Source organism: Pholcus phalangioides, unplaced genomic scaffold (genome assembly GCF_987345545.1).
Source record: "Pholcus phalangioides strain wild (caught in Gottingen) unplaced genomic scaffold, Ppha-v1.0 ptg000022l_1, whole genome shotgun sequence".
In the NCBI taxonomy this organism is placed as follows: domain Eukaryota; kingdom Metazoa; phylum Arthropoda; class Arachnida; order Araneae; family Pholcidae; genus Pholcus; species Pholcus phalangioides.
In genome coordinates this window covers 36652212-36675449 of record NW_028301615.1, presented here as the reverse complement: position 1 = coordinate 36675449, position 23238 = coordinate 36652212, and the positions used below count along the sequence as shown (strand labels likewise).

Genomic DNA, 23238 nt, shown 5'->3' with positions numbered 1-23238 from the left:
CAACCACCACTGCTTCAGACGATCCCTTTCTACTACATCCCAACTGTCCCTTTTCATCCATGACCTTACCAAAACCACTGACGGGAAGGTACAAACCGATATCATCTTCTTGGATTTCTCTAAAGCCTATGATAAAGTTCCGCACAATAGACTCCTCCTCCTTAAACTTTCAAATCTTGGTCTTAATGTACAATTGCTCAAATGGTTAGAAGCTTTCCTAAAAAATCGTATAAAAAGTCGTTCATTTTAAAGATCATGATTCACCTTTTGCCACTGTAAATTCAGGTACTCCTTCAAGGAGCGGTTCCCTCATTTTTATTGTTTTTAATATATATAAACGATCTCCCTGAAACCCTCAACAGCACCACTAGATTTTCTGCTGATGATTGTGTAATCTACCGCGGAATTAATGACAGATCTGATCAAGAAATTCTCCAACGTAATCTTGTTTCCATCTCAGATTGGTGCTCAATATGTTGGCACATGCTTATCGACCTTATCTAAAACAGTTTTCATATGAGAGCTACACGTAAAACTCTTCGCCTCGAATTTTCGTACTCGATCAATAACATAACCATATCCCAAGTTTCTCAATTTAAATATCTGGGAGTCATAATCTCGGCTGATCTCCGTTGGAATAATCATATCGATTATGTCTACCAGAAATGCCTCAACAATTTTTTTCCATTTCGCCGCAACCTCAAACATTCTACTCGTGACGCGTCTGACTTCTTTGCTACTAAACTTATATCTCAACCGTTCTTTCTTATGCAGCTGAGGTCTGTGACCCCCAAACCTCTAGTAACATCGACAAACTTGAACCTATCCAAAATAAATCCGCCCGCTTTATTCATGACTGCTCGTCATCTTTTCATCTTTTAGTTCAGTTTCCGATCTCAAACTCGAACTTGATCTCCACCCACTCGCTACTCACCGACTCTTATCCCCCGCTTAGCCCTGCTTTGCAAAATTATTCATGGTAATTTAAATTTCGATACGTCCGGTATTTTGTCTAGGCCTTCCTATGTTTCCAATAGACTTGACCACCCCCAAAAAATTAAACTCTATTTTTGCCTCTACAGATTGTTTTAAATTCAGTTTCTTTCCCAATACCATAGTTGAATGGAACAAACTCCCCTCTACTATTGTTAGCTCCCTCACGATCTCCAATTTCTTGTCTAATGTTTCAAAGCATATGTGTAATCTACCGCGTCCTCTTGTTTAGGCCTTGGGCCAACAATATTGTATAAATAAATAAATAAATATAACGGCCTTATACCTTTACGTCATACCTGTCTTCAAGTTTGTTATCATTTCATATTTAACAAGCTATAATACCCGGTGCTGCCCGGATCTTCTTCAATGAGGCTTTTTGGATCACGTGATATCTTTCTTTGAGGAACAAATTGTACAAACGGTGTCTGAGTTAACCAATATGGCGGCTTCCCGCGCGACTCGTGAAAGAAACAAATCTGGATTTAAAGAAACATAGAAATTAATTTATTTTTTTTCATTTTTAACGGGTGCTAAGTATTTCGATCCCCCCCCCCCACCCTCTTGAACTTGCAAGTTATCCCTCTTCCTGTTTCTGCTTCCAAAAACGCTTAATTAAAGCTGTTTAATTTCTTCGATGTACTTTGCGGGCCCATAATTAATTTTAAAATATCCTAAACTACATGAATTTATGCAGTTCAATATCAAAAGACAATACGGGGAAATTAATTTTCATGCTTGAGAAGATATAAATAAAAAGTTGAAATCAATGTTTTTGTATGAATATCCAACTCAAAAGTAGGTCCGGCTATAATTACTTCATATTTAATCTCTTGGGCTTCGTATATCTCTAAGCGAACTCAAGTGACCTAGTGAGTGAGTGAATTGGTTAGTTAGTTAGTTTTTAACATAAGTAGTGCCACAAATTATTAACAAATCAGATTCAAGGAAACAGTTATTTTCCGGATATTATGTTGAGGTGAACTCAGAAAGAAAGGTCATCACGTCTCCGCTGGGACTCGAACCCTCTTGCATACCGGGTAAGTATGCTACCATCTACACCACTGGAGACATGACCCTGCCTTCCTTATTTCACGCCCTGTGGCGTGAGGCGCTGAAATAGAGGCAGCCTCTCAACTTCAGGAAAAGCCCCCCCCCCCCCCGGGTGGGACGGTTTAGAGTGAAATTTCGTGAATTTCCGCCACGGGGAGTGAAATAAGGAAGGCAGGGTCATGTCTCTCTCCAGTGGTGTAGATGGTAGCATGCTTGCCCGGTATGCAAGAGGGCCTGGGTTCGAGTCCCGGCGGAGACGTGGTGACCTTTCTTTCCGAGTTCACCTCAGCATAATATCCGGAAAATAACTGTTTCCTTGATAGAGAGACGGGATTTCTGAAAGTTCATCACCCATGGGGATCATGAGGTGTTCAAGTGGTATTGGGGAGGAATCATCGCCGAGTAAATATGAGATTGCAGAATCCACACCAGTGAAGTGGCGGGTAACAGCTGGTTCATCATATAATACATAAAATCCATTGGTTACTGATGATCAGCAATGTTTTTGATAATATCAAAGTGATAATAGGAAATGATTTTAAGCATTTTAAGGGAGTTAATTCATCGCGTATACACTTACTTTATTATCTTTTAATTCTCTGTTATTTTATTCCTTTTAACGTTTCAGTAGAAGTTTCTGAGTAAAAGATAGAGTTAATGGAATTATTGAATATACTCTCTTGTGCAACAGCAATTTGTAATTTCTTCCGTATCATCTAAATTTCTTCTAATAAAGTCATTATTAAAACTTTCCGCCATATCTTTAGGATCACTCACTAGATCACTGGGTCACTCACTAGATCACATTCACTCACTCACTTTTACTCCCTAGGTCACTCACTCACTTTTACTCCCTAGGTCACTCACTCACTTACCCACTGGGTCATTCACTTACTCACTAGATCACTCATCCACTCAGTAGCTCACTCAATCAGGGATTCAGTAGCTCGCTCTCTCACTCAATCACTCACTTACTTACTCACTCACCTCACTCACTCACTCACCTCACCTCACTCACTCACTCACCTCACCTCACCTCACCTCACCTCACTCACTCACTCACTCAGTAACTCACTTACTTACTCACTCACCTCACTCACTCACTCACCTCACCTCACCTCACTCACTCACTCACTCAGTAACTCACTTACTTACTCACTCACCTCACTCACTCACTCAGTAACTCACAATCGTTCACTCCCTCGCTTACTGACTCGCATCGAACTGCTGTCGGTGAATTTTCCGTAAACCCCCCTGCTCTACAGGTCGCTCACCTGTTTGCACACTGTTTTGAATGCTTACATGCTTGCACACTGTTTTGAATGCTTACATGCTTGCAAACTGTTTAGATCACTTTTATGGTTGCTCACCGACCGGTCCCTCGCTCTCTAGGTCACTCTTTCGATTACTCACCTGACTGAAAACTCTTTAGGTCACTCAATGACCTAGTCCCTCGCTCTCTAAGCAGAAATGGATTTATTGTTACACCGCCTGTCGGCCAAAAAAAAATTTCGCCACACTTCTCCAATTTTATTAATTTTCTTGACGAGTCATTCCTTGAATTTTCCGACCCTCCGTACTTCCTGCCCGCTAAGCCCCCACCCCGTAAATAGGTTTTGATCCGGTTTTACGGCCTCCTATTTTTCTTGCGGCCGAACCCTCAGTTCTTTAAGCACCCCCCCCCCAAACCCGTAAATACGTTTCTGATCTGGTTTTACAGCCTCTTTGAGGGCCGCACCCTCCGTTGCATGAGCCCTTGGTATGAATGAGAACGCAGATGGAGAAAAGCATCCGAGATGAATAAATAACTAACACTATTGGACGTAGTTGACATCCATTTGATGTCGGGATGATGAACGGTCGGCCATCAAATCAAAGTAATAAATGTCCCAAATAATGGGTGTGCCCACGAGGAATTTTTCTTGGATTGGAATCGTTTTACGAGAGACATGAAAATGGCGTCCAAACGAGACACGATATCGTCGATATTATGTCTGCAGACGCAATCTGTGAATGAATGAATGCTCCTGAATGCGATGGATTGCGTTGGCAACGATCCAAGTGTCCCTTCCATCCGTTTCATTTGAACACAAATGATCTATTTACTTTGAAGACAGATTTTTAGTTCAATTTATTCTATAGAATTCTTATTTTATCTTCCAATATAAAAATGCTCTCGAAACATCAAAAGCATAGAATAATTTCAATGGAGGAAAAATCCTTCTGTGGAAGTAGGAGCTGCGTGTGGCCGTAACCCCTTGGGGTTCTTTGAATGAAACCTCCACAATAATCTTGCATAAATAGAATAGGCATTCGTGGGCGAGTGATGAATTCGTACAGGGACTCCATAATTCGGTGGCTCCAAATTCTGACAATGGATATTGGTTGACTAACCAAACATATTAAACGCAAGTCTTGAGGCCCCACGCACCCGTAATGCCTGCTCCACTCAGGAGGACATCCATGAAGTCTGAGTCGATCGTGCTTGTATTTCTGATGGCTTCTTGTGGCGTGTTTTTGAGATCCCGATTGCATTGGTTTGTCCAGAGAGCACACTGAAAGTGATTTGTATTGCTCATAATCGGAGTTTGATTCTAAGAGATTCATCCATGGGTACACAAATGTTACTTATTTACAAATGTTTAACCGAACATGCACCTCGTACACATTCGTCTACGGCAGCGGTTCTCAACCTTTATTGACTCGCGGAGCCCTTTTTAGTAAAAAAATTCTATGGCGGAGCCCCGTAGGCCAATTTTTCAATTATTCATCAAAGTTACTGATTTATTTTTGCTATTTAAAAATATTTATAATTATTTTTTAAATTTTTACTGGTTTTTTTTTTTATTTCCCTGAGTGGCCACGGAGCCCCTGTAGAGTGCACAAGGAGTCCCAAGGGCTCCGCGGAGCACCGGTTGAGAACCGCTGGTCTACGGAATTTCTAACGAATCGGCACATGCCGCAATGTGTGTTCTGAGCGTATGTGTGACCCTAACGTATTTATGTTGCCGAGTGGCGCTTTTTACGCGTTCGTGTTGCCACTTGTCTTTCATTTTCTGATGGAAACGCTCGAATTTTCATATTATGTCGGTATCGTGTTGTAGGTCTGCCTGCATTCTGTGGAGAGACTTTTTAAAATGGGCGAGCCGGCTTGCATTCACGCCTCGAAGCAGAAAACCAACTTCAGCCGACCACCGCTGTGTTGTCAACGGGGTTTGAACCTGGATCATCAGGACGAAAGTCCAGCACGATGGCCATACGACCGCACAGCGGCAATTATTATCATTAGCTTGTACCTCACAGCTTAGCTTTCTTGAGCTGGGCTCCTAAAGGCTTTCCACTTTAGGGTCCATGCTCTTCAAGCCAATATATTGGAAGATCCTTCAAGTTCTGCCCCGATCTTTGTTGGAATATTTTCCATGGGGGTTCATTGTTTTTTCCTTGTAATCACGACGAATTCCTTTCGAGAAAACACGATCGGGTCTTGATGCATGATTTTCAGTTTTCTAAAAGGTGACTGATGAAAAGTTTCCATATTTTTACGAAATTTAAAGCTTATAAGTTCAAGGGAATGTTTAAATTTTTTGAGTCTGAACTTTTCACCAATATATTTCGTTAACAGATCTGATTGCTTTCTAAAAATCAAGCCCAATGCACCACTAGCACTATGTGAGAGTCATAGATAAGGTAATTTTAAAAATTTATTACAAGAAAAGGGTTGGCTAGGGGTGACAATGGATCACAAAACGCGTTCTCCCGCATGCAAAACGTTCGAAAAAGAAGTTCAAGGTGGGAAAAAGATTGACTTTTTTCGCAAGTCACCAGAGCCGTTGTCGGAGCCCCGAGGCAGGCATTTTCTTGGGGGCCCTTTAAAAATGAAAAAAATATGCAAAATAAATGCACATTCATTCTGAGGCTCCTCATTTGTCTCGGGATCCCCGGGGCAGTGCCCCCGTTGCCCCAGCCTAGTTACGGCCCCGCAAGTCACTTTTTGCGCTCAAAGCTATTCAAAAAGAAGTAAAACTTCAAGAGTACCATTTTCAGAAACAATTTATTCTACAAAATCTTATTGTTCGAAAAGGAAAAAAAAACCTAAAAACGAAAATGGCAAAAACGAATTTTGAGTTCTTAATACAAACACAGCTGAGTAATACGCTAAGAGACAAGTTTTTCATCGAATTTCAGCGAAAATCCCACATTTGAGTGAATTATCACTAGAGCCCAGACTATATGCAAATGCATATGCACATATGCATTTGCATATTTTGGTCTTTTTTTAGCATTAATGCATATAAATGCATAAAATCAAAGAATTTTCAGGATAACTGCATATTTTTGAAGGTTTTTTTAAGCTAACTATTATAAAAAAAAAAAATTTATAATTTTTCAAATAAATATTGTTCATAATATTTTCATAACATCGTTTTTTTCCTCCGCAGGTGAAATTTAGTGAATTAATGCATATTTATAAAGTATTTTACGAATATTAACCGTTTTATTGTAAGGCTTATCCTAGGGATATCTCTCTCAAAGTGTTAATTTTTTTTAGAAACAGTGTCGAAATTCTTTCGTTACTGAGCAGCTGAAACAAACTGAAAATTAATGCCTGACTAAACAATATGTAGAAGTTATTTGCATATGCGGTATATAAATATATATGAGGGGATATTTTTTGTAAATGAAAAAGACATATGCACTAAGAAATACAAAAGATGCATTTTAAAAACACATCTGCTTTCCTTTCCATGGGTGATTTTTTTTAATGCATATTTTTCTCATTTTTTGTACGTATTCCGGAATTTTTAACTTTTACAAGATTTCTAGTGCATATTCTGGGGTGTTTAATGCATATTTTGTGATTTTAAGTGCATATTTTGGCATTTTAAGTGCACATTTTGTATTTTTAGTGCACATTTTGTATTTTTAGTGCACATTTTGTATTTTTAGTGCTTATTTTGAATTTTCAAGTGCATATTTTTGCATTTTTAAGCGCATATTTTTAGATCATATTTTGCCACTTTTTTAGTGCATATAATCCGGACTCTAGTTATTCCCTTACTTTGAACCTTCCATGCTTCCTGATGTATTCAAGTATCAAGAAATAAACACACCTCAAGACACATGAGATATTTTTCTACGCACTGATATGGTTTTTTTTTTCCCGATACGGAAACTTCATCTTGGATTTTTTCTTTTTTCAGCTAATTTCGTGATTTGAAGCACTGTGCGCCACTGGCTTTTTGACAAAAAAACTACAAAAAATTCGCTTATTAAGTATCTCAATGTCACCTTTAAAACACATGAAATTCATGATGACAGTCAGATTAGGTGCTTATGAATAAATACAGGGTGTTAAATAGTAATGTATGATAACATTCCAATTTCAAGGGCTTATTCCAGGACGACCAGAATTTCTTGAGCATTGATTTCCTCTCCGGATTTAATTGTTCTACGCATGCGCATTCGCAGCTCAATGCATCAGATCTCAACGTCAAGACCTATAATTGATCTAATATTGAATTATTCTGAATCCATCCAGGCTCGAACCTAAAAATTAAATATCAAATAAAATCTGATAAGACGTCCTTAAAGATGTCCTCTGCATTCGTAAATTCTTTGAAAATTCGTAAAATTTGAAGGAATTTATATATTAAAATGCGGTTTGCAAAAAAAAGTTATCCTCACGAAGAGATTTTTCTGAAACAGAAAAAAAAATAGTTCAGATTTTTGTCGATAGAAACAAATAAAATGGTTCTGGACCTGAACCTTTCTTTAATCTCGTCTGCGTCCAAAACGTTCGTAAAGCTTCAGCCGGCTATTTGTGGCTGAGGGAAAACAACTTAGCCAATACCCTAGTGCTTTGTCCATCAATGGCAACATCATAATGAAAACCTTATGTAGTAACAGGAAAACTCAGAAATGAGCTGTTTATCCTACACCCTGCATCAGGCGCGGATCCACGACGATGTGTCCGGAGGGACGACATCATCCCATATCATCCCCTGCCCATTTATGGGGCAGACAAATTTCCCCATGTCATTCGGCTCTTGGGAAAGCGGGGATCGATCAACCCCCTTCCCAGATACGCACCTGAACGGAGACAGGCATCTTCAGCTGTGAATGATGTAGAAGGCAGGCATCTTCACACATCTACGAATGAAGCCGAGGCAGGTATCTACAGCTGCGAATGGAACGAAGACGGACATCTTCAGCTGCGAGTAGAGTGAAAGGCTGGCATCTTCAGATGCGAATGGAACGGAGGAAAGCGGATCCAGGGCGATGTGTCGGAAAGCGACTAGTTGTGTAGTTGCATTGAATCATCCCGTATTTGACCGCACAGACAAATTTACCCCATATTATTCTACTCTTGGGAGGAAGCTATCACTCCACCTCTAGGTCTACGTTTGCCCTGCATTTTATAGGACCCAATTCGCATATTTCCAGTGATTTTCTTCTGTGCAGTGCCCTCTATAAACAAAAATTGAAACTAATTTTTTTTTGAACCAAAACAACACCCCTTCATGAGAACAAGTTTCTCACAAACCACATCCAAAAAGACACCAATTCCTAAAATTTTTATGGATTTTTTTAACTATTTACAAATTTATGGGACACCCCGTACTTCATGTGGTTAATACTGTATTATCAAAGAGAAAAAAAACATCAACATCTTACAACATCTTAATATATATATTTTATGTATATATATATATATATATATATCGCATTTAAAAACATCAATGAACATGGGTAAAGATAGAGAGATGGGGGGCAAGAGAAAACTATAAACGTGGTATATTATACCTACAGCAGCCTTATCACGTTCCAGCCGTGATGTGCATTTTTACACAGGTGATGCTTTTACACACTCTCACGCGACACACATAAATGTGCTCATAAATATGTACATAATTTTTAAAAAAATCAAGGTTTTTTTTTACAAACATCGGATCGGAAATATCGACACATAGCAACGAAATATTCGCCCAAATATAATACAAGGGAATAAAATGCAATACAGTACATAAATGTTGAACATTGAAGTGTCATTTGATTATTACTTTTTTGTGTGTGTGTGTGTGTGTGTACGCTGATCATAATCCTTTCATTATATTATAACGTGAACGGACGTGAGGTTGCCAGGCGTCCCGTATTTGAAAGAAATGTCCCAATGTCTTTTTACGGGACTCGCGTTCTTCGTGCAACTCCTCGTAAGTAATCAATTTCTCATAAATAATCATTTAATTTCTAGTGAATAATCACGTACTTTTTCTTGGGAAATAAATAATCAATGAAATGAACTTTTGAATCATAATGAGTTCAACTGCTTGACTACTTCAGTTCTTAAGAGTTCTTGAGCGACAGATGGTGAAACCTATAAATCCTAACAATGATTCATAAAAGCACTGGCGTACGCAGGACGGGAAGTGGGGTTGGTCCAGCACCTCCTAGAGATAGGCCTTCGCACTCTGCTTGTGATGTCAGTAAGTAGTCCATTTTCCCTCAGAATATTCAGAGGGGGGGGGGGAAATTCCCTGCTCTTGCCAGTATCATCGTTGTGAGAAAAAGAAATGATCGGGCTACGAATCGGCGATTTCTATGCCCCACATCCAACCACTATGCGATATTTGTGAGCCAATCAGGAACATTTTACGCCAAAATAAGAAGAAACGAAATAGGATGCTATGTTTCAAAATGTGGCAAACTTGCTAGGTGGTCTGTAAATGACGTTTATGGCAAACAGTGCAGAGGCCTTCTATCTCTAGGAGGTGCTGGTTGATCAGGGCCTGCTCGATACCGATTTTGAAACCCACTCGAGACATCTTTTCGGCACCCCTCCGTCGTATAAGCCATACATTATAATTAGAGCTCCTGGAAAACCCAGCTTAGCTCATCTGATACATTTTTGCGAAGTGTGAATATTATCGCTACAACAAATGGCTGTTCCCTATGCCTTTTCTTAACATTAGACGTCACTTTGAACATATGACTGATTTTGCAACTATAAAGACGGGTGCACTGTCGCAGAATTTCGCAGCTCGTAAACCGGTTTTGGGCCGTGGCTACGCAAATTCTTCCATGCAATACACCCACGCTGTGCTAGTCACACATCAAAACCGGTTTAACACTGCGGAATTTCGCAATTGTGGACCCAGCTTAAGATAAAGGACAGTGAGTCCGCTCGGTATATTCTAAGTGTCTTAAGTAATATAACTAACCAGAAAAACTCAGAGATTTGTACGCATCCTGTGTATGCATCAAATAATTAATTTTTTTTTTTTTTTTTTTGCAAATTTTTTCCATTCGTAAGTTGATTTTTATAGACAAATTTTATTTTTTCTTTACCCCAAATTTGGCATCCCTCTCATAAGAAAAAATTCGGACCCATCAGCCACACAGTCCTACTGGACCTAGAGCCACCCCTGCGAGGGGAGTTTGGGACCCCACCAGCTAGATTTTTGTGGGTTTTTTCGCAGAAAAAACGAAAAAAAAACACCTTCGGAAGGAAAAAAAATGAACTCTTCCACCTTTGAGTAATTTCTTCGTACGCCTACACAGGAATGACGTATACCTGACAATAACATATAATGCCTCTAGTACAGTGGTTCTCGAACTGGGCTCCGCTAGATTTAATCGCTGAGAGGTAACACATCGATTAATTTTTATTCCTAACTAATGCTTTTCTACGACCTGGCTGTTGAAATTTTTTGTCTATCTTGCTTAGATTTCGAGATAACACAAAAAGTTTCAAAATTTTCCACTAGGTGGTGCTCTAACCTTTCTCATCATAAAGCGCGTACCCGTATTGCTATACCACTACGCTATTTTCATGATTCTATCTGCCATATTTCAGGAGTTATTCCGGATTATGTGGAATTTCCAATGTTATTCATTTCTCTCAAATATCATCCTTTACGCTCCCGGGCATCCGAAAATGATTCTTAGAGGTTGAAAATGATTATGAGAGTCTCCTCATATGTAACTTATGAGATCTTCAAGTGGTCATAACTTTTGAACGGGTAAAGATAGAGCTACGGAAAAAGTGTCGAGGTGCACTAAATTGAACATGCGCTACACGGTAATAACAAACAAAATGCCACCTGGTGGAAAATTCGTGAGCTTTTTTATCTTGCCTTGACAAATAAATCGGTTTTGTACAAAATTGCAGTTTGAACTTATGAAATTGTGTTTAATGAGATGGTAATATATAAAGTTTACTCAGAATGTGTACACTGACTGTCAAAATTTTTAGTATAATGTTGTAGTTAGATATTATCTACTGCAACTACAATTTGTATCTTTAACCATCTTGAATGTCTTTCAACCATCGATGTCTTGGAAAAAATTTTTCCAATGTTATGGGGAGAATTTCTTTCGGTATAAAATTGTAAACTACAAATTTAGCCAGTTTACATTGTTTGACGATAAATCACATAAAATCTTGATTTTTCACTTTCTTCAAATTATAATTTTAAAAAGATTGCCTATTACAACTGAATTAAAGCTTATAATTTTCCATGTGTAGCTTTAACTCTGAAATGCTCTTAACAATTTTATTACTTTTTTAGACACTTTCTAAACGTCTTCCCTTACAGAAGCAAGATATAGCCTACCTATAGAGCCTACAGTAGATGGTAGAAATACATTCGAGCTCCCTCTCTGTTCTTTCCCAGGGCTTTATTGGTAACACTATGAAGTATCGATATTTTTCTTCACCTCAAAATCCTTTACTCTCTCGCTATGGTTTGATGAGCAAAAAAAAAAAAAACAGTATGCATACATAAGAGAAGGGTAGCAAAGGAGGCAATAGAAAACCTGCTCTTATCTTTTTTCCCCCTTGATTTCCTAAGTGGTAAAAAAATACAGATTCCAGAGATTTATCGCCGGTACTTCAACTATATATCGTTCAAATTTATTGCAAAAAGCCTGTATGTCAAAGGGTTTGCAATATTTACAGATGCAGGTGAGCAGTGCTACAATATATGCGTATTGTTGTCTATTCCTAATTCTGTGGCACTTTAGTGTATCGAGATCGTTCAAAATTAGTGATACGAGATTAAATTTTCTCCAGAAAATGCTTCATGGAGTAAAAAGTTCGGGAACCACTGTTCTTGTATTTGTCACTAGCAAAAGATTTATGTAGTTTTAAACGCACAACAAATATTTGCTTGTGGCAAAACGTTATACCGTGGCATTTATACTAGGGTACAAACAAATAATGGTAATGGAATGCAGTTTTTACGACGCCATCTGTTGCAATCATGTCAAATAATTTCAGAAAGTGAGTGCCGTATTTCAGTTTTTGGACCCTGGTAGCTATACCATAACATGCGTCGTTCGTTTTCAAATATACCCCTGACAAGAAAAGTCGCCCAAGGTGACGTCTTCAAAGAGTTTGAAAAAATTCCCGCTGATTCTATTCATTTAAATATGAGCAGAAATATTAAAAAATTCTGCGGAAATATTACGGACCACTCAAAAAAATATATGAATATTAATATTTTGAACGCCAATGGAAGCCGAGAATGAATTTAAAAATCCCGCAACTGAAGAGTGTTAGAGTGACGTCATTCAAACAACACATGATCAGGTAGAGTACAAAGAAAGAGAGAAAAAAAAGAGAAATAACTGGTTTATATATATATATATAGAAAAACTAGAAGGGAAAGAGAAAAAGCGTGAAAAATAGAAAGAAGTTTTTCATAAATATATAGATATCGCCAATAATCACACGAGAGGCGATGAGTAGCCAACCATTATCATTTCAAATAATTTTTGCGGCTTTAATTATTATATACCTCCGCTAATTGTTTTTTTTTTTTTTTTTTTTTGTATTTCTAGGTGAGATGAATGTACTCGAATTTTTTTATAATTTTTTGAGGATGATACCTTAGTACCCTTTCCTTGTGAGACCGTGAATTTTTCATGGTTCTCGGAAACCTCCAATCTATTCAGTGAAACAAATGAACTGAATAGCTTATATAGTCCCTGCACTAATTATATATAAATCTATGCACCTGAATAAATGTCATCAATAGCCATATCGGTTGCGTAAAACCCAATCTTTCGTAGAGGTATCTACTAAAAGGGGCTTTTTCCCGAAATCGTTGGCAGTGACTGTACTATCCGAAATATTTCTGATCCGATCGATTTTTCCGATCAGAACTATCGATTTTATAACAAAGAGAATTTCTACGATTTCTTTTTTTGTTCTGTAGTCCATTATAGCTCTAAAAAAAACTGGATGGCCTTCGAAATCGATTCTAATAAAACAAAATAAATCACATTTCCGGTAAATTTGATATTAAAGGGTGGTCACGTGTGTCCGATCCGTACTCACAGCTGAATCTCCCGTGGAGAGGACAATCACAGAATTGGGGGTAAGTAGCTTTTATATATAAAAGGCTCAACCACATCAGTATTATTATTATTATTATTATTTAGGGGAGGTTGCCATGTTGCATTTGCATAGCTATGGGAATCCACAGTCTATTGGAAGTTATTGTAAAGGTGGGATAATCGAATATATTTTCACATTTCACATGTATTACATCACCTGCTTTCATCTCGTGTATTTATATATAATAACATCGTATTTAAATCATGAAATTTTCTTATCAACATTTTGTGCTACTGACATCCATTAAAATGGGAAAAATATTTTTTTTGTTTTTCACATGAAATATTCATTAATGGGGTTTTTTTAGTTTCGGCATTATTATATATATAAAAAAATAAATCGTTATTGCAATTCATGACCCGTGCAAAAAGCAGAAATATATATACAGTCAAACTCGGTAATGTAACGACATCGAAGATCGCGCGAAAATTCTCACGTTATAACCGAGTTGTCGTTACAAACGAAGTCGACGTTTTGAAGACTTGATCAAAAATTCTTATCTCAGGGGATGCTGTGCATGAAGTTATTTCATTATGATTAGGGGGCAATAATCAAATTTAATCTATAAAAATACTGTAAACTGGGATCACAAATACGGATCATCGCCAATTCTTGCCAAAAATGTTCCCAGCTGTCGGTGAAATTGTCAAATATTTTTCATTGGCAAGAATTGCAGTGCTACAGCACAAGTCCACGGTGATTTAAAATATAACTCTCGAAAAAAAAAATTTAAGCATGACAAATATATGCGAGATGAATATTTATTATCGTTATGACTAGGATTTCTATGACCTAGAAACTGCTTAAAACTGCTCCATAAAAAATGCATTTATGCCCTAAAAAAACTAAAAATATTCTCTATAAAACAAGGAAAAATTACCTAAAATTTTTCCTCTTTCATTTCCGGTAAAATTAATTTCAGTGAAATAATGTACGAATAAAGGAATATTAATTCAATTGAAACTATTTCATAAATCATTAGCTTAAACTGAAGTTCTTCAATTTTCCAACTGCCAAATGTATAGACCTCCCATATAATAAATAACAGCTTTTTATTTCCAAGTTATTTTGATATCTGTACCAAACTGGAAGTTTATTGCTTAAAAAATACAAATTTATCTTCGAACCAAATTCCAATCATCTGGATTTCCGAATTGGAATTTTTTTATTTTTTCTATGACATCGTAACAGAAATAAATTTTTAGAAAATAAAGAAAAATGGTTTCACAATTTTTTTTGTCACATTGTGCATGATGGTTTTTTTCTCAAATTCTTAGTCACTAATTATTTTAATTAAATTAAGTCAATTAATTTATACTAATTAAAAACTTCACTAATAGGAAATTTGCATTGTGATTACAAAGAAAGCATTCTTAAATTAATATGCCAATTTTTTTTAAACTTCTCAAACATGCTATTTAAGTAAGCAGTTGTCATATATAAAAAAAATTGTGCAATTTGGAATGGTAGTCAAAAATTGGGTTGACGCACATGAGCCTTTGGGGGGGGGGGGAAGCTCATAAAAAATGAGATCTGGTTAAATTTTTCGAGAGCAAGCATGTATAGATCGGTGGACGAATATTTCTAGTCAAATTCGGGCCTCAGAAAAATCACTTTGCCTGAGGTCCTATGGTGCTCTTAAGCAGGGCTGAACAAATCGCAAAACAAAAAAATCTAGGCGCCAAACAATTTTTTACCCGAAGAAAAGGGTCCAGAATAATGCTTATTTTGACTTTTTCAGGGCATAGTGACCCTCTTTCATGTTGGCAGGTATGGTGCTGTAAATTTCAAACATTTTGGGTTGCTCTTGGCCTACAATTTAGTAGCTACACAAGGAAAATTTTAGGGACAATACCAATTTTTTAGTCGCCATGGTGACCTGGTGCTTGAGATTTGCCCGGCCCTGCTGTTAAGACGGACACGGATAGAGTTCGTTATGACCGAGTTTGACTGTACATAAACAGGGAGGATCTAAAATAAATTACACGTGCATGTATGCAGCTATCAATACCCACCTCTATTTACACTCACTCAATTCATGTAATACGCATCTATAACAATGATAAGAAGAGATATATATATAAAAGGATCCTCACAACACATGCACTAGAAAGAACCATGGCGTTAGAGAATGGGTTAATAAGACATAGCGGGGAAGATATATCGGGATTTAAAATTATCACTGTATATTTTGATGCCACTGTGAAGTGTCGGGAGACGAGGACTTCAACTGTCTTTTTTTTGTCCTCGAGAAGGCGTCGGTGTGTAGAAGACATGGAGTGTCATCACTGCACGGCGCTATAACCTAAAGTGGCACAGGGTTCCCTGGAAGCAAATGGTGGGGGGGTCAAGGAAAAAACTGAGCACTCGGTCGAGTCGGGATATGTTTTCGGACATTTTTTCATTTTGTTTTTTTTTTCCTTAGTGGGGAGTCTGCTGAATCAGGGTCTGTTGAAGATGAATTCGTTATAGTGGTTCCAACGGTTCTCCTCGCTGTCCATACCGGGTTTGAGAGGTTCACCGCTCCCGCCGCAGGACGTGCCGGAACCCGCCGCCGTGCAGCACCGGAACCCGGCCTCCTGTAGATTATCGAACGCTTGTTCTAAGTAGTTGTGTTTCAAGTAGAACCTGGCGCTGTACCTGTCGTCGTCGCTGCCGCGGTCGGGGTCCCGGCTATCGTTGAGGGTGTCGCCGAACACCTCCCGGCACAGGGTCACCCGGCCACAGACCAGGATCCGATTCACCTTCCTGAACTTGACGTCAGCCAGGGCGTCTCGCCCTGACGCGAAAGTGCCTCGGTATCCGACGCTGATGTATCCTGGAGGAGACGTCGGGGCACCTGCGACCACGGGATGGTGGTGCATGGCAGCTGGGGTCGGTGACAGAGGGTGCCGCGGGGCGACCATCGAGGAGGAGGCGGCGGGCCGTGGTGCCGTCGACGACGAGGAACAAGACGATGCTACCTCGCACACCATCCCCGGAAGGTCGAAATATTCAGCCTCCTGCTTCAGCCTGTAATGTTCGTGGAAGTTTTCGGGCAGGATCAGCTTCCTGTCCCGTAGATAATCCAGCACATATCGGAACAGGACTCCATCTCTGTCTATAAAGTATTTGCCCCTGGAATCCTTGATGACCCGGGCACCTTGTCCGCCTGGAGTGAACATCTTGGAGAGATAGGATCCTCTCTCTCGGGTCAAAGTCTCCAAAGACGTCGTGTACGCCACACCGCCGATATTGAGTTCCACAACAGCTGGATACTCTTCGTCTTCATCGCCGCATGCGGCCATTACTTTGGTCTTCCGAGAGGGATCGGGAGGAGCAAAATGCGAATCTCGTGGATGGTGAACTCGAGGAACGGCTCCTCGAAAACGAATGGGAATGAAAACCGCGATATATTATCCTTCGCTGTTATTATTATTTGCTATTGTTAGTATTTTGAGCTAAAAATGTCAGCATCACGGAGGAATTCCTCGGGAAAATATGGGATGCGGGGTGAAAATCTCCGGACAACACAGATCGATCAGCGGGAGGCAACCAGTGCCGCCACCTACTCATTACCCGAACGGAAAAGGTGCCATTTATATATTTTCCGAGAGGAAAAAGTCTTTTTTTCCTAGGATTTCTCCCGTTTTTTTTCCAGGGAGATTTGGGAATCTCAAATATTAATATCGCAAGCAGGAAAAGATTAATATTCCTCTTCTTTTACGTGCTCTTGCTCGTTGTATATTGTTACTTTATTTTTTAAATACATTTTATTCATAATGATCGGATGAATGGGTTCGTTATGATAATCATTTGAATGGATAAGGAGATATTTATTAATTTATAGATTTTTTTTATTTTAAATGTAATGATCTCTTGTGAATGAGACTTTTTCCTCGATAAGGAAGCATTTGAAACAGGATTTTTTTTTTTTTAATTTTAAAGATCGTGGACACCTGAGGCTATCCGAGACACCTTTGGGATGTATGACAGGTGCGGTCGCACCGGGTCCCGCACTTACAGTAAAATATTGAAGGCATTCACCAATTCTGGAATTATTTCTTGCTTTAATTTTCATCAATGCTGGAATTTTTTTCTTTTTAAATTCTGGATCTTCATCAATGCGGGAATTTTTCCTTCTGTAAATTCTGTAATTATTCCGTTAATTCTGTAATTATTCAGTTAATTCTGTAATTATTCAGTTAATTCTGTAATTATTCAGTTAATTCTGTAATTATTCAGTTAATTCTGTAATTATTCAGTTAATTCTGAATTTTCATTAATTCTGTAATTATTCAGTTAATTCTGTAATTGTTCCATTAATTCTGAATTTTCATTAATTCTGTAATTGTTCCATTAATTCTGTAATTGTTCCATTAATTCTGTAATTGTTCCATTAATTCTGTAATTGTTCCATTAATTCTGTAATTGTTCCATTAATTCTGTAATTGTTCCATTAATTCTGTAATTGTTCCATTAATTCTGAATTTTCATTAATTCTGAATTTTCATTAATTCTGGATTTATTTCATTAATTCTGGATTTATTTCATTAATTCTGGATTTATTTCATTAATTCTGGATTTATTTCATTAATTCTGGATTTATTCCGTAAATTCTAAATTTTCAAGTCGGAATTTTTGTATCCAATAGTTCTGAATTTTCATAGAAATTCTGGAATTTTTCATTTATTAATTCTGGAATTTTTCATTTATTAATTCTGAATTTTCATCGATTTCTGCAATTTTTTCCCTACGGTTAATTCCTTTTTTTTTCATCAGTTCTGGAATAATTTCTTCCATTAATTCTGAATTTTCATCTATAATCATCACACTTATTCATTCTCAATTTTCATCAATTCTGGCATTTTCTCTTCCGTTAATCCTGAGTTTTCACCAATGCTGGAGTTATTTCTTCATCAACTGTGAAATTATTACTGTGATTAATTTTTGATCCCCATTAATTCCGAAATTATTACTTTCATTAAACCTGAAATTATTATTTTAATTAATTCAGAATCTTCATGCTACTCCTTCTTATCCCCAGAAGATTTGGGAACCTCAAATATTAATATCCGAAGCAAGAAAGGGGTTTAATATTATTCTTCTTTTATGTGCTGCTTGTTATTATTATTTAAAATAAATTTTATTCATAATGATCGAATGAATGCGTTTGTTATAATCGCATTATTTGAATAGAGAAAAAGAATGTATTTATTTATATAGATTTTATTTTAAATAATGATCTCGTGAATGAGTCTTTCTCCCGATAAGGAAGCATTTGAAACAGGATTTTTTATTTTATTTTAAAGGACGATGTGTTGTCCGTGAACACCTGAAGCTCTGGAATTCAGAGCCACCTTAAGGGTGCATTTTGTGGGTGGTCCCGCGATTTCGTAGGGCTCCGTACGATCGATAAATGTATTGGAGGCTTTCACCAATTAATTATTTCTTCCGTAAATTCTGGATTTTCATCAATTATGGAATTTTTCCTTCCACGAATTCTGAGTTTTTATCAGGTCGGGAATTTTTCCCCTACCGTTAGTTCTCTTTTCATTCATTTTGGAACTTTTTTTTTTTTCACTAATGCCAAATTTTCATCAATTTCATATTTCTTTCATTAATTCTAAAAATTACTTTTTTCATCAATTACAAGATTATTTCTTCCATCAATTACAAGATTATTTCTTCCATCAATTACAAGATTATTTCTTCCATCAATTACAAGATTATTTCTTCCATCAATTACAAGATTATTTCTTCCATCAATTACAAGATTATTTCTTCCATCAATTACAAGATTATTTCTTCCATCAATTACAAGATTATTTCTTCCATCAATTACAAGATTATTTCTTCCATCAATTACAAGATTATTTCTTCCATCAATTACAAGATTATTTCTTCCATCAATTACAAGATTATTTCTTCCATCAATTCTAAAATTATTTCTTCCATCAATTCTAAAATTATTTCTTCCATCAATTCTAAAATTATTTCGTCCATCAATTCTAAAATTATTTCTTCCGTGAATTCTGAATTTTTATCAATTGTGGAATTTTTTTCTACCGTTAATTCTATATTCTCATTAGTTTGTTCTGGAATTATTTCTTCCATTAATTCTGTATTTTCATAAATCCTGAACTTTTTTCTCCTATATCGTAAATTCCGAATTTTCATCAATTCTGAAATTTTATCTACCATCAACTCTGAAATTAATGCTTTCATTAATTCTGAATCTTCATTAGACTTCTTTTGTGTCTAAACGATTCAAATACCTCAAATATTAATATTCGGAAGCAAGAAAAGATTAATATTCTTCTCCTTTACGTGCTGTGCGTTATAACTATTATTATTTTTAAATAAATTTTATTCATTATGGTCGGACGAATGGGTTAATTATGATCATCATCTGAATGGAAATTCATATTAGATATGTATTTATATAGATTATTTTTAATAAAATTATCTCTTGAATGAATCTTTTTTTCTCGATAAGGAAGCACATTTAAAACACTTTTTTTTTAGTTTTAAAGAAGGGTGTCGTCTGTGGACACCTGGGGCTGCCTTTAGAGGTGTACGATGAGTCAATGGAATGGGTCGATGAAATTATTTCTTTAATTAATTCTGCATTTCATCAGTTCTTAAAGTATTTCTTTCACTAGTTCTAAACTTTCATCAATTCTGATTTTTTTTTCCCCTACCATTAACTGAATTTACATCCATTCTGAAATTACGTCTTTAATTAGTTCTGAATTTTGTTCAATTATGGAATTATTTCTTCGATGGTTATAAGACGTCACAAGGTTTGAAGAAAATGAGGTTGTCACCCTTGATGATAATGAGGCTGTTCTACGGAACTCAAACAATTTTTTTTTTTCATATATATCCAAAAAAGTGTCACTAATGCTGTCTCAACAGCGTCACAGCCCGAGGGCAAAATGAAAGAAGACTTAGTCACCTTCAGCAACACTACTCTTGCAAATCTGTGCGACTAGTCCCAACAATCCATTAGCGTATTCCCTGAGGACCCTGGGATAGATATCATCTGGTCCTGGTGCTTTGCTTTCGGGGTCGCAGGTGCCCGACGTCTCCTCCAGGATACATCAGCGACGGATACCGAGGCACTTTCGCGTCAGGGCGAGACGCCCTAGCTGACGTCAAGTTCAGGAAGGTGAATCGAATCCTGGTCTGTGGCCGGGTGACCCTGTGCCGGGAGGTGTTCGGCGACACCCTCAACGATAGCCGGGACCCCGACCGCGGCAGCGACGACGACAGGTACAGCGCGAGGTTCTACTTGAAACACAACTACTTAGAACAAGCGTTCGATAATCTACAGGAGGCCGGGTTCCGGTGCTGCACGGCGGCGGGTTCCGGCACGTCTTGTGGCGGGAGCAGTGAACCTCTCAAACCCGGTATGGACAGCGATAAGAACCGTTGGAACCACTATAACGAATTCATCTTCAGCAGACCCTGATTCAGCAGACTCCCCACTAAGGGAAAAAAAAAAACAAAATGAAAAAATGTCCGAAAACATATCCCGACTCGACCGAGTGCTCAGTTTTTTCCTTGACCCCCCCCCCCCCACCATTTGCTTCTAGGGAACCCTGTGCCACTTTAGGTTATAGTGCCGTGCCGTGATGACACTCCATGTTTTCTACACACCGACGCCTTCTCGAGGACAAAAAAAAGACAGTTGAAGTCCTCGTCTCCCGACACTTCACAGTGACATCATAATATACAGTGATAATTTTATACCCCGATATATCTTCCCCGCTATGTCTTATTAACCCATTCTCTAATGCCATGGTTCTTTCTAGTGCATGTGTTGTGAGGATCCTTTTATATATATATCTCTTCCACTTGAATATCGTTGAGGATTTTATCACGCAACGCAACACCTGTACATTGAATAGCATTTTCTCTATTAAAAACCAACGTGAAAAAGTCATTGAAACCACTACACATGTCTACATTGCTCTCTATCCTAGACCCTCCTATCGTGAGGGGGCCAACTGTCCCCTTTCATCCATTATTGACGTACCTAAAAAGGATTTTGGGTCAGAGCCAATGTTATCTTTCCTTCATACCGAGCACAACTCAGGTCTATCATCATCTATGGGTGATTTACTACCTAATGAGTTGTGCCGGAAGTGTAACTGTGCGTGTACCCTAACAGCCTGAGTGCGTAAGTAGTGTTGTGTTTGATTTTTCAGTGCTGTCATCTATATTTCGGAAGTGGAGTGAGTGTTATGATTGAATTACATTTGTACTGTTTGTAGGTCTGTTGCTCTCTGTGGCGAGACTTTTTAAAAGGGAGATCGGCTCGCATTCACACCTTGAAATTGGGAACCACAGAAAATCAACTTCAGCCGACCATCACTGTGGCGACGGTGGGGTTCGACCCCGGGACCTCGCGACACTCGACCACCACAGCGGCGCCAATGTTATCTGTCAACCTAAATTCAACTTCTTTTTTTACTATCCCTTATCGCTTTCTTCAACGCTCTTCTTTTATCAGTAAACAATGACAGGTCACCTCGTCCACTTTCATACTCTCTGAACGCTCTTTTCTTTTCAAGATAAAGGTTACGTATGCTATCCGTAAACCACAGGGAGCGCGATGTACAAACATGCTTTTTTCGAACAAAGGGTATGACATCGTGCAAAAAAAGCGAGAGGACAGCTTCACAGTAAACTCTTCCCACTGACTTATCACCCGACTGCTTTCAACCGGTCTTTGAAAACTTCCGCTAACCGTTCTCTTACGACATCAAAGTTAGTTCTCCGAAAACAAGGAACCAGTCTTTTGTTATCAACCTTACCCGAAGAAAAGTTGCAGAAAAAACTAATGACACGATGATCATTGGAAGAAAACTCGTCCCCCACCGAAACATGTTCAACTAGATACTCGGAACTAGGGAGAACTAAATCCAAAATAAGCAGTACCCTAGTGGCTTTTGATATATGCTGGTACAAAAAATTTTCGAGCACCAACTTAAGAAAGTCTCTTTCATATTGATCTCTAGCTGAAAATTTCTCCCAATAGATACCCGGGTAATTGAAATCCCCTAATATGACAACCTTCTTATGCTTGCACATGTAGGAAATTTCATCATGAAGTTTGGAGATATAGTTTGGATCTCTATTCGGCGGATTGTAACAAACCCCTACAATAAGTTCATGACGCCATTTGTTTTCAAGCTCAACCCATATAGTTTCAATATCACTTCTCTGCACGTTATACTCTCTAGCCTTCAAACATTTCACGTATATTAAGACTGTTAAGTTCCCTTTCCTATCCGATCTATTTCTTAAAAAAGTATCGTATTTTGAGATTTGTAAGAAAGATTCATCCCCATCGTTTGCCCAAGTTTCTGTAATGGCTATAAGATCCAGACTTTCCATAGCTAACCTAGTACCCCTTGGCAGAACTGGAGCCACTGCCACATCTTAACCCCCCCCCCCCCCTCCCGAGCGGATAATATTAAGTCTCGGTACACTCTGACAGAGACACTAATATTCGCTCCTACCTGATTCGTTCCCACCCACAGGATTACCCGCAACGGCAGCTTTCAGTAATGCCTAAATATCTGACTTTTTTTTTTTTTTTTGGTTGACTAAGTAGGGGCGCGGTCCTCCTATCCCACCACCTGCGTAAGTCTCTGCTGTTATACATTATTTATGTATAACAGCACTGTTATTTATGGCAACGCATATACACATGCGTTGTCATAAATTATTTTGCCAGATCTTATCATGGAACTCCTGTTCAACTGAGATCCCCGCGTGGTTCCTGCTGGGGAGGGGAC

General features: G+C 38.1%; 2 protein-coding genes across 2 annotated transcripts; one reads left to right on the top strand and one right to left on the bottom strand.

The window, feature by feature from the left end:
* Positions 1–8717: 8717 nt before the first annotated feature.
* On the bottom strand, positions 8718–16960 carry LOC149070285 (BTB/POZ domain-containing protein KCTD12-like). The gene has a single exon (XM_089249750.1). The coding sequence runs from the start codon at positions 16732–16734 to the stop codon at positions 15889–15891; it is 846 nt and encodes a 281-aa protein (XP_089105876.1). The 5' UTR covers positions 16735–16960; the 3' UTR covers positions 8718–15888.
* Positions 16961–20367: 3407 nt separating this feature from the next.
* On the top strand, positions 20368–20903 carry LOC149070284 (BTB/POZ domain-containing protein KCTD12-like). Its single transcript, XM_089249312.1, has 2 exons — positions 20368–20414; positions 20507–20903. Exons 1-2 carry the CDS (start codon positions 20368–20370, stop codon positions 20901–20903), a joined length of 444 nt encoding a protein of 147 aa, XP_089105438.1.
* Positions 20904–23238: the final 2335 nt, after the last annotated feature.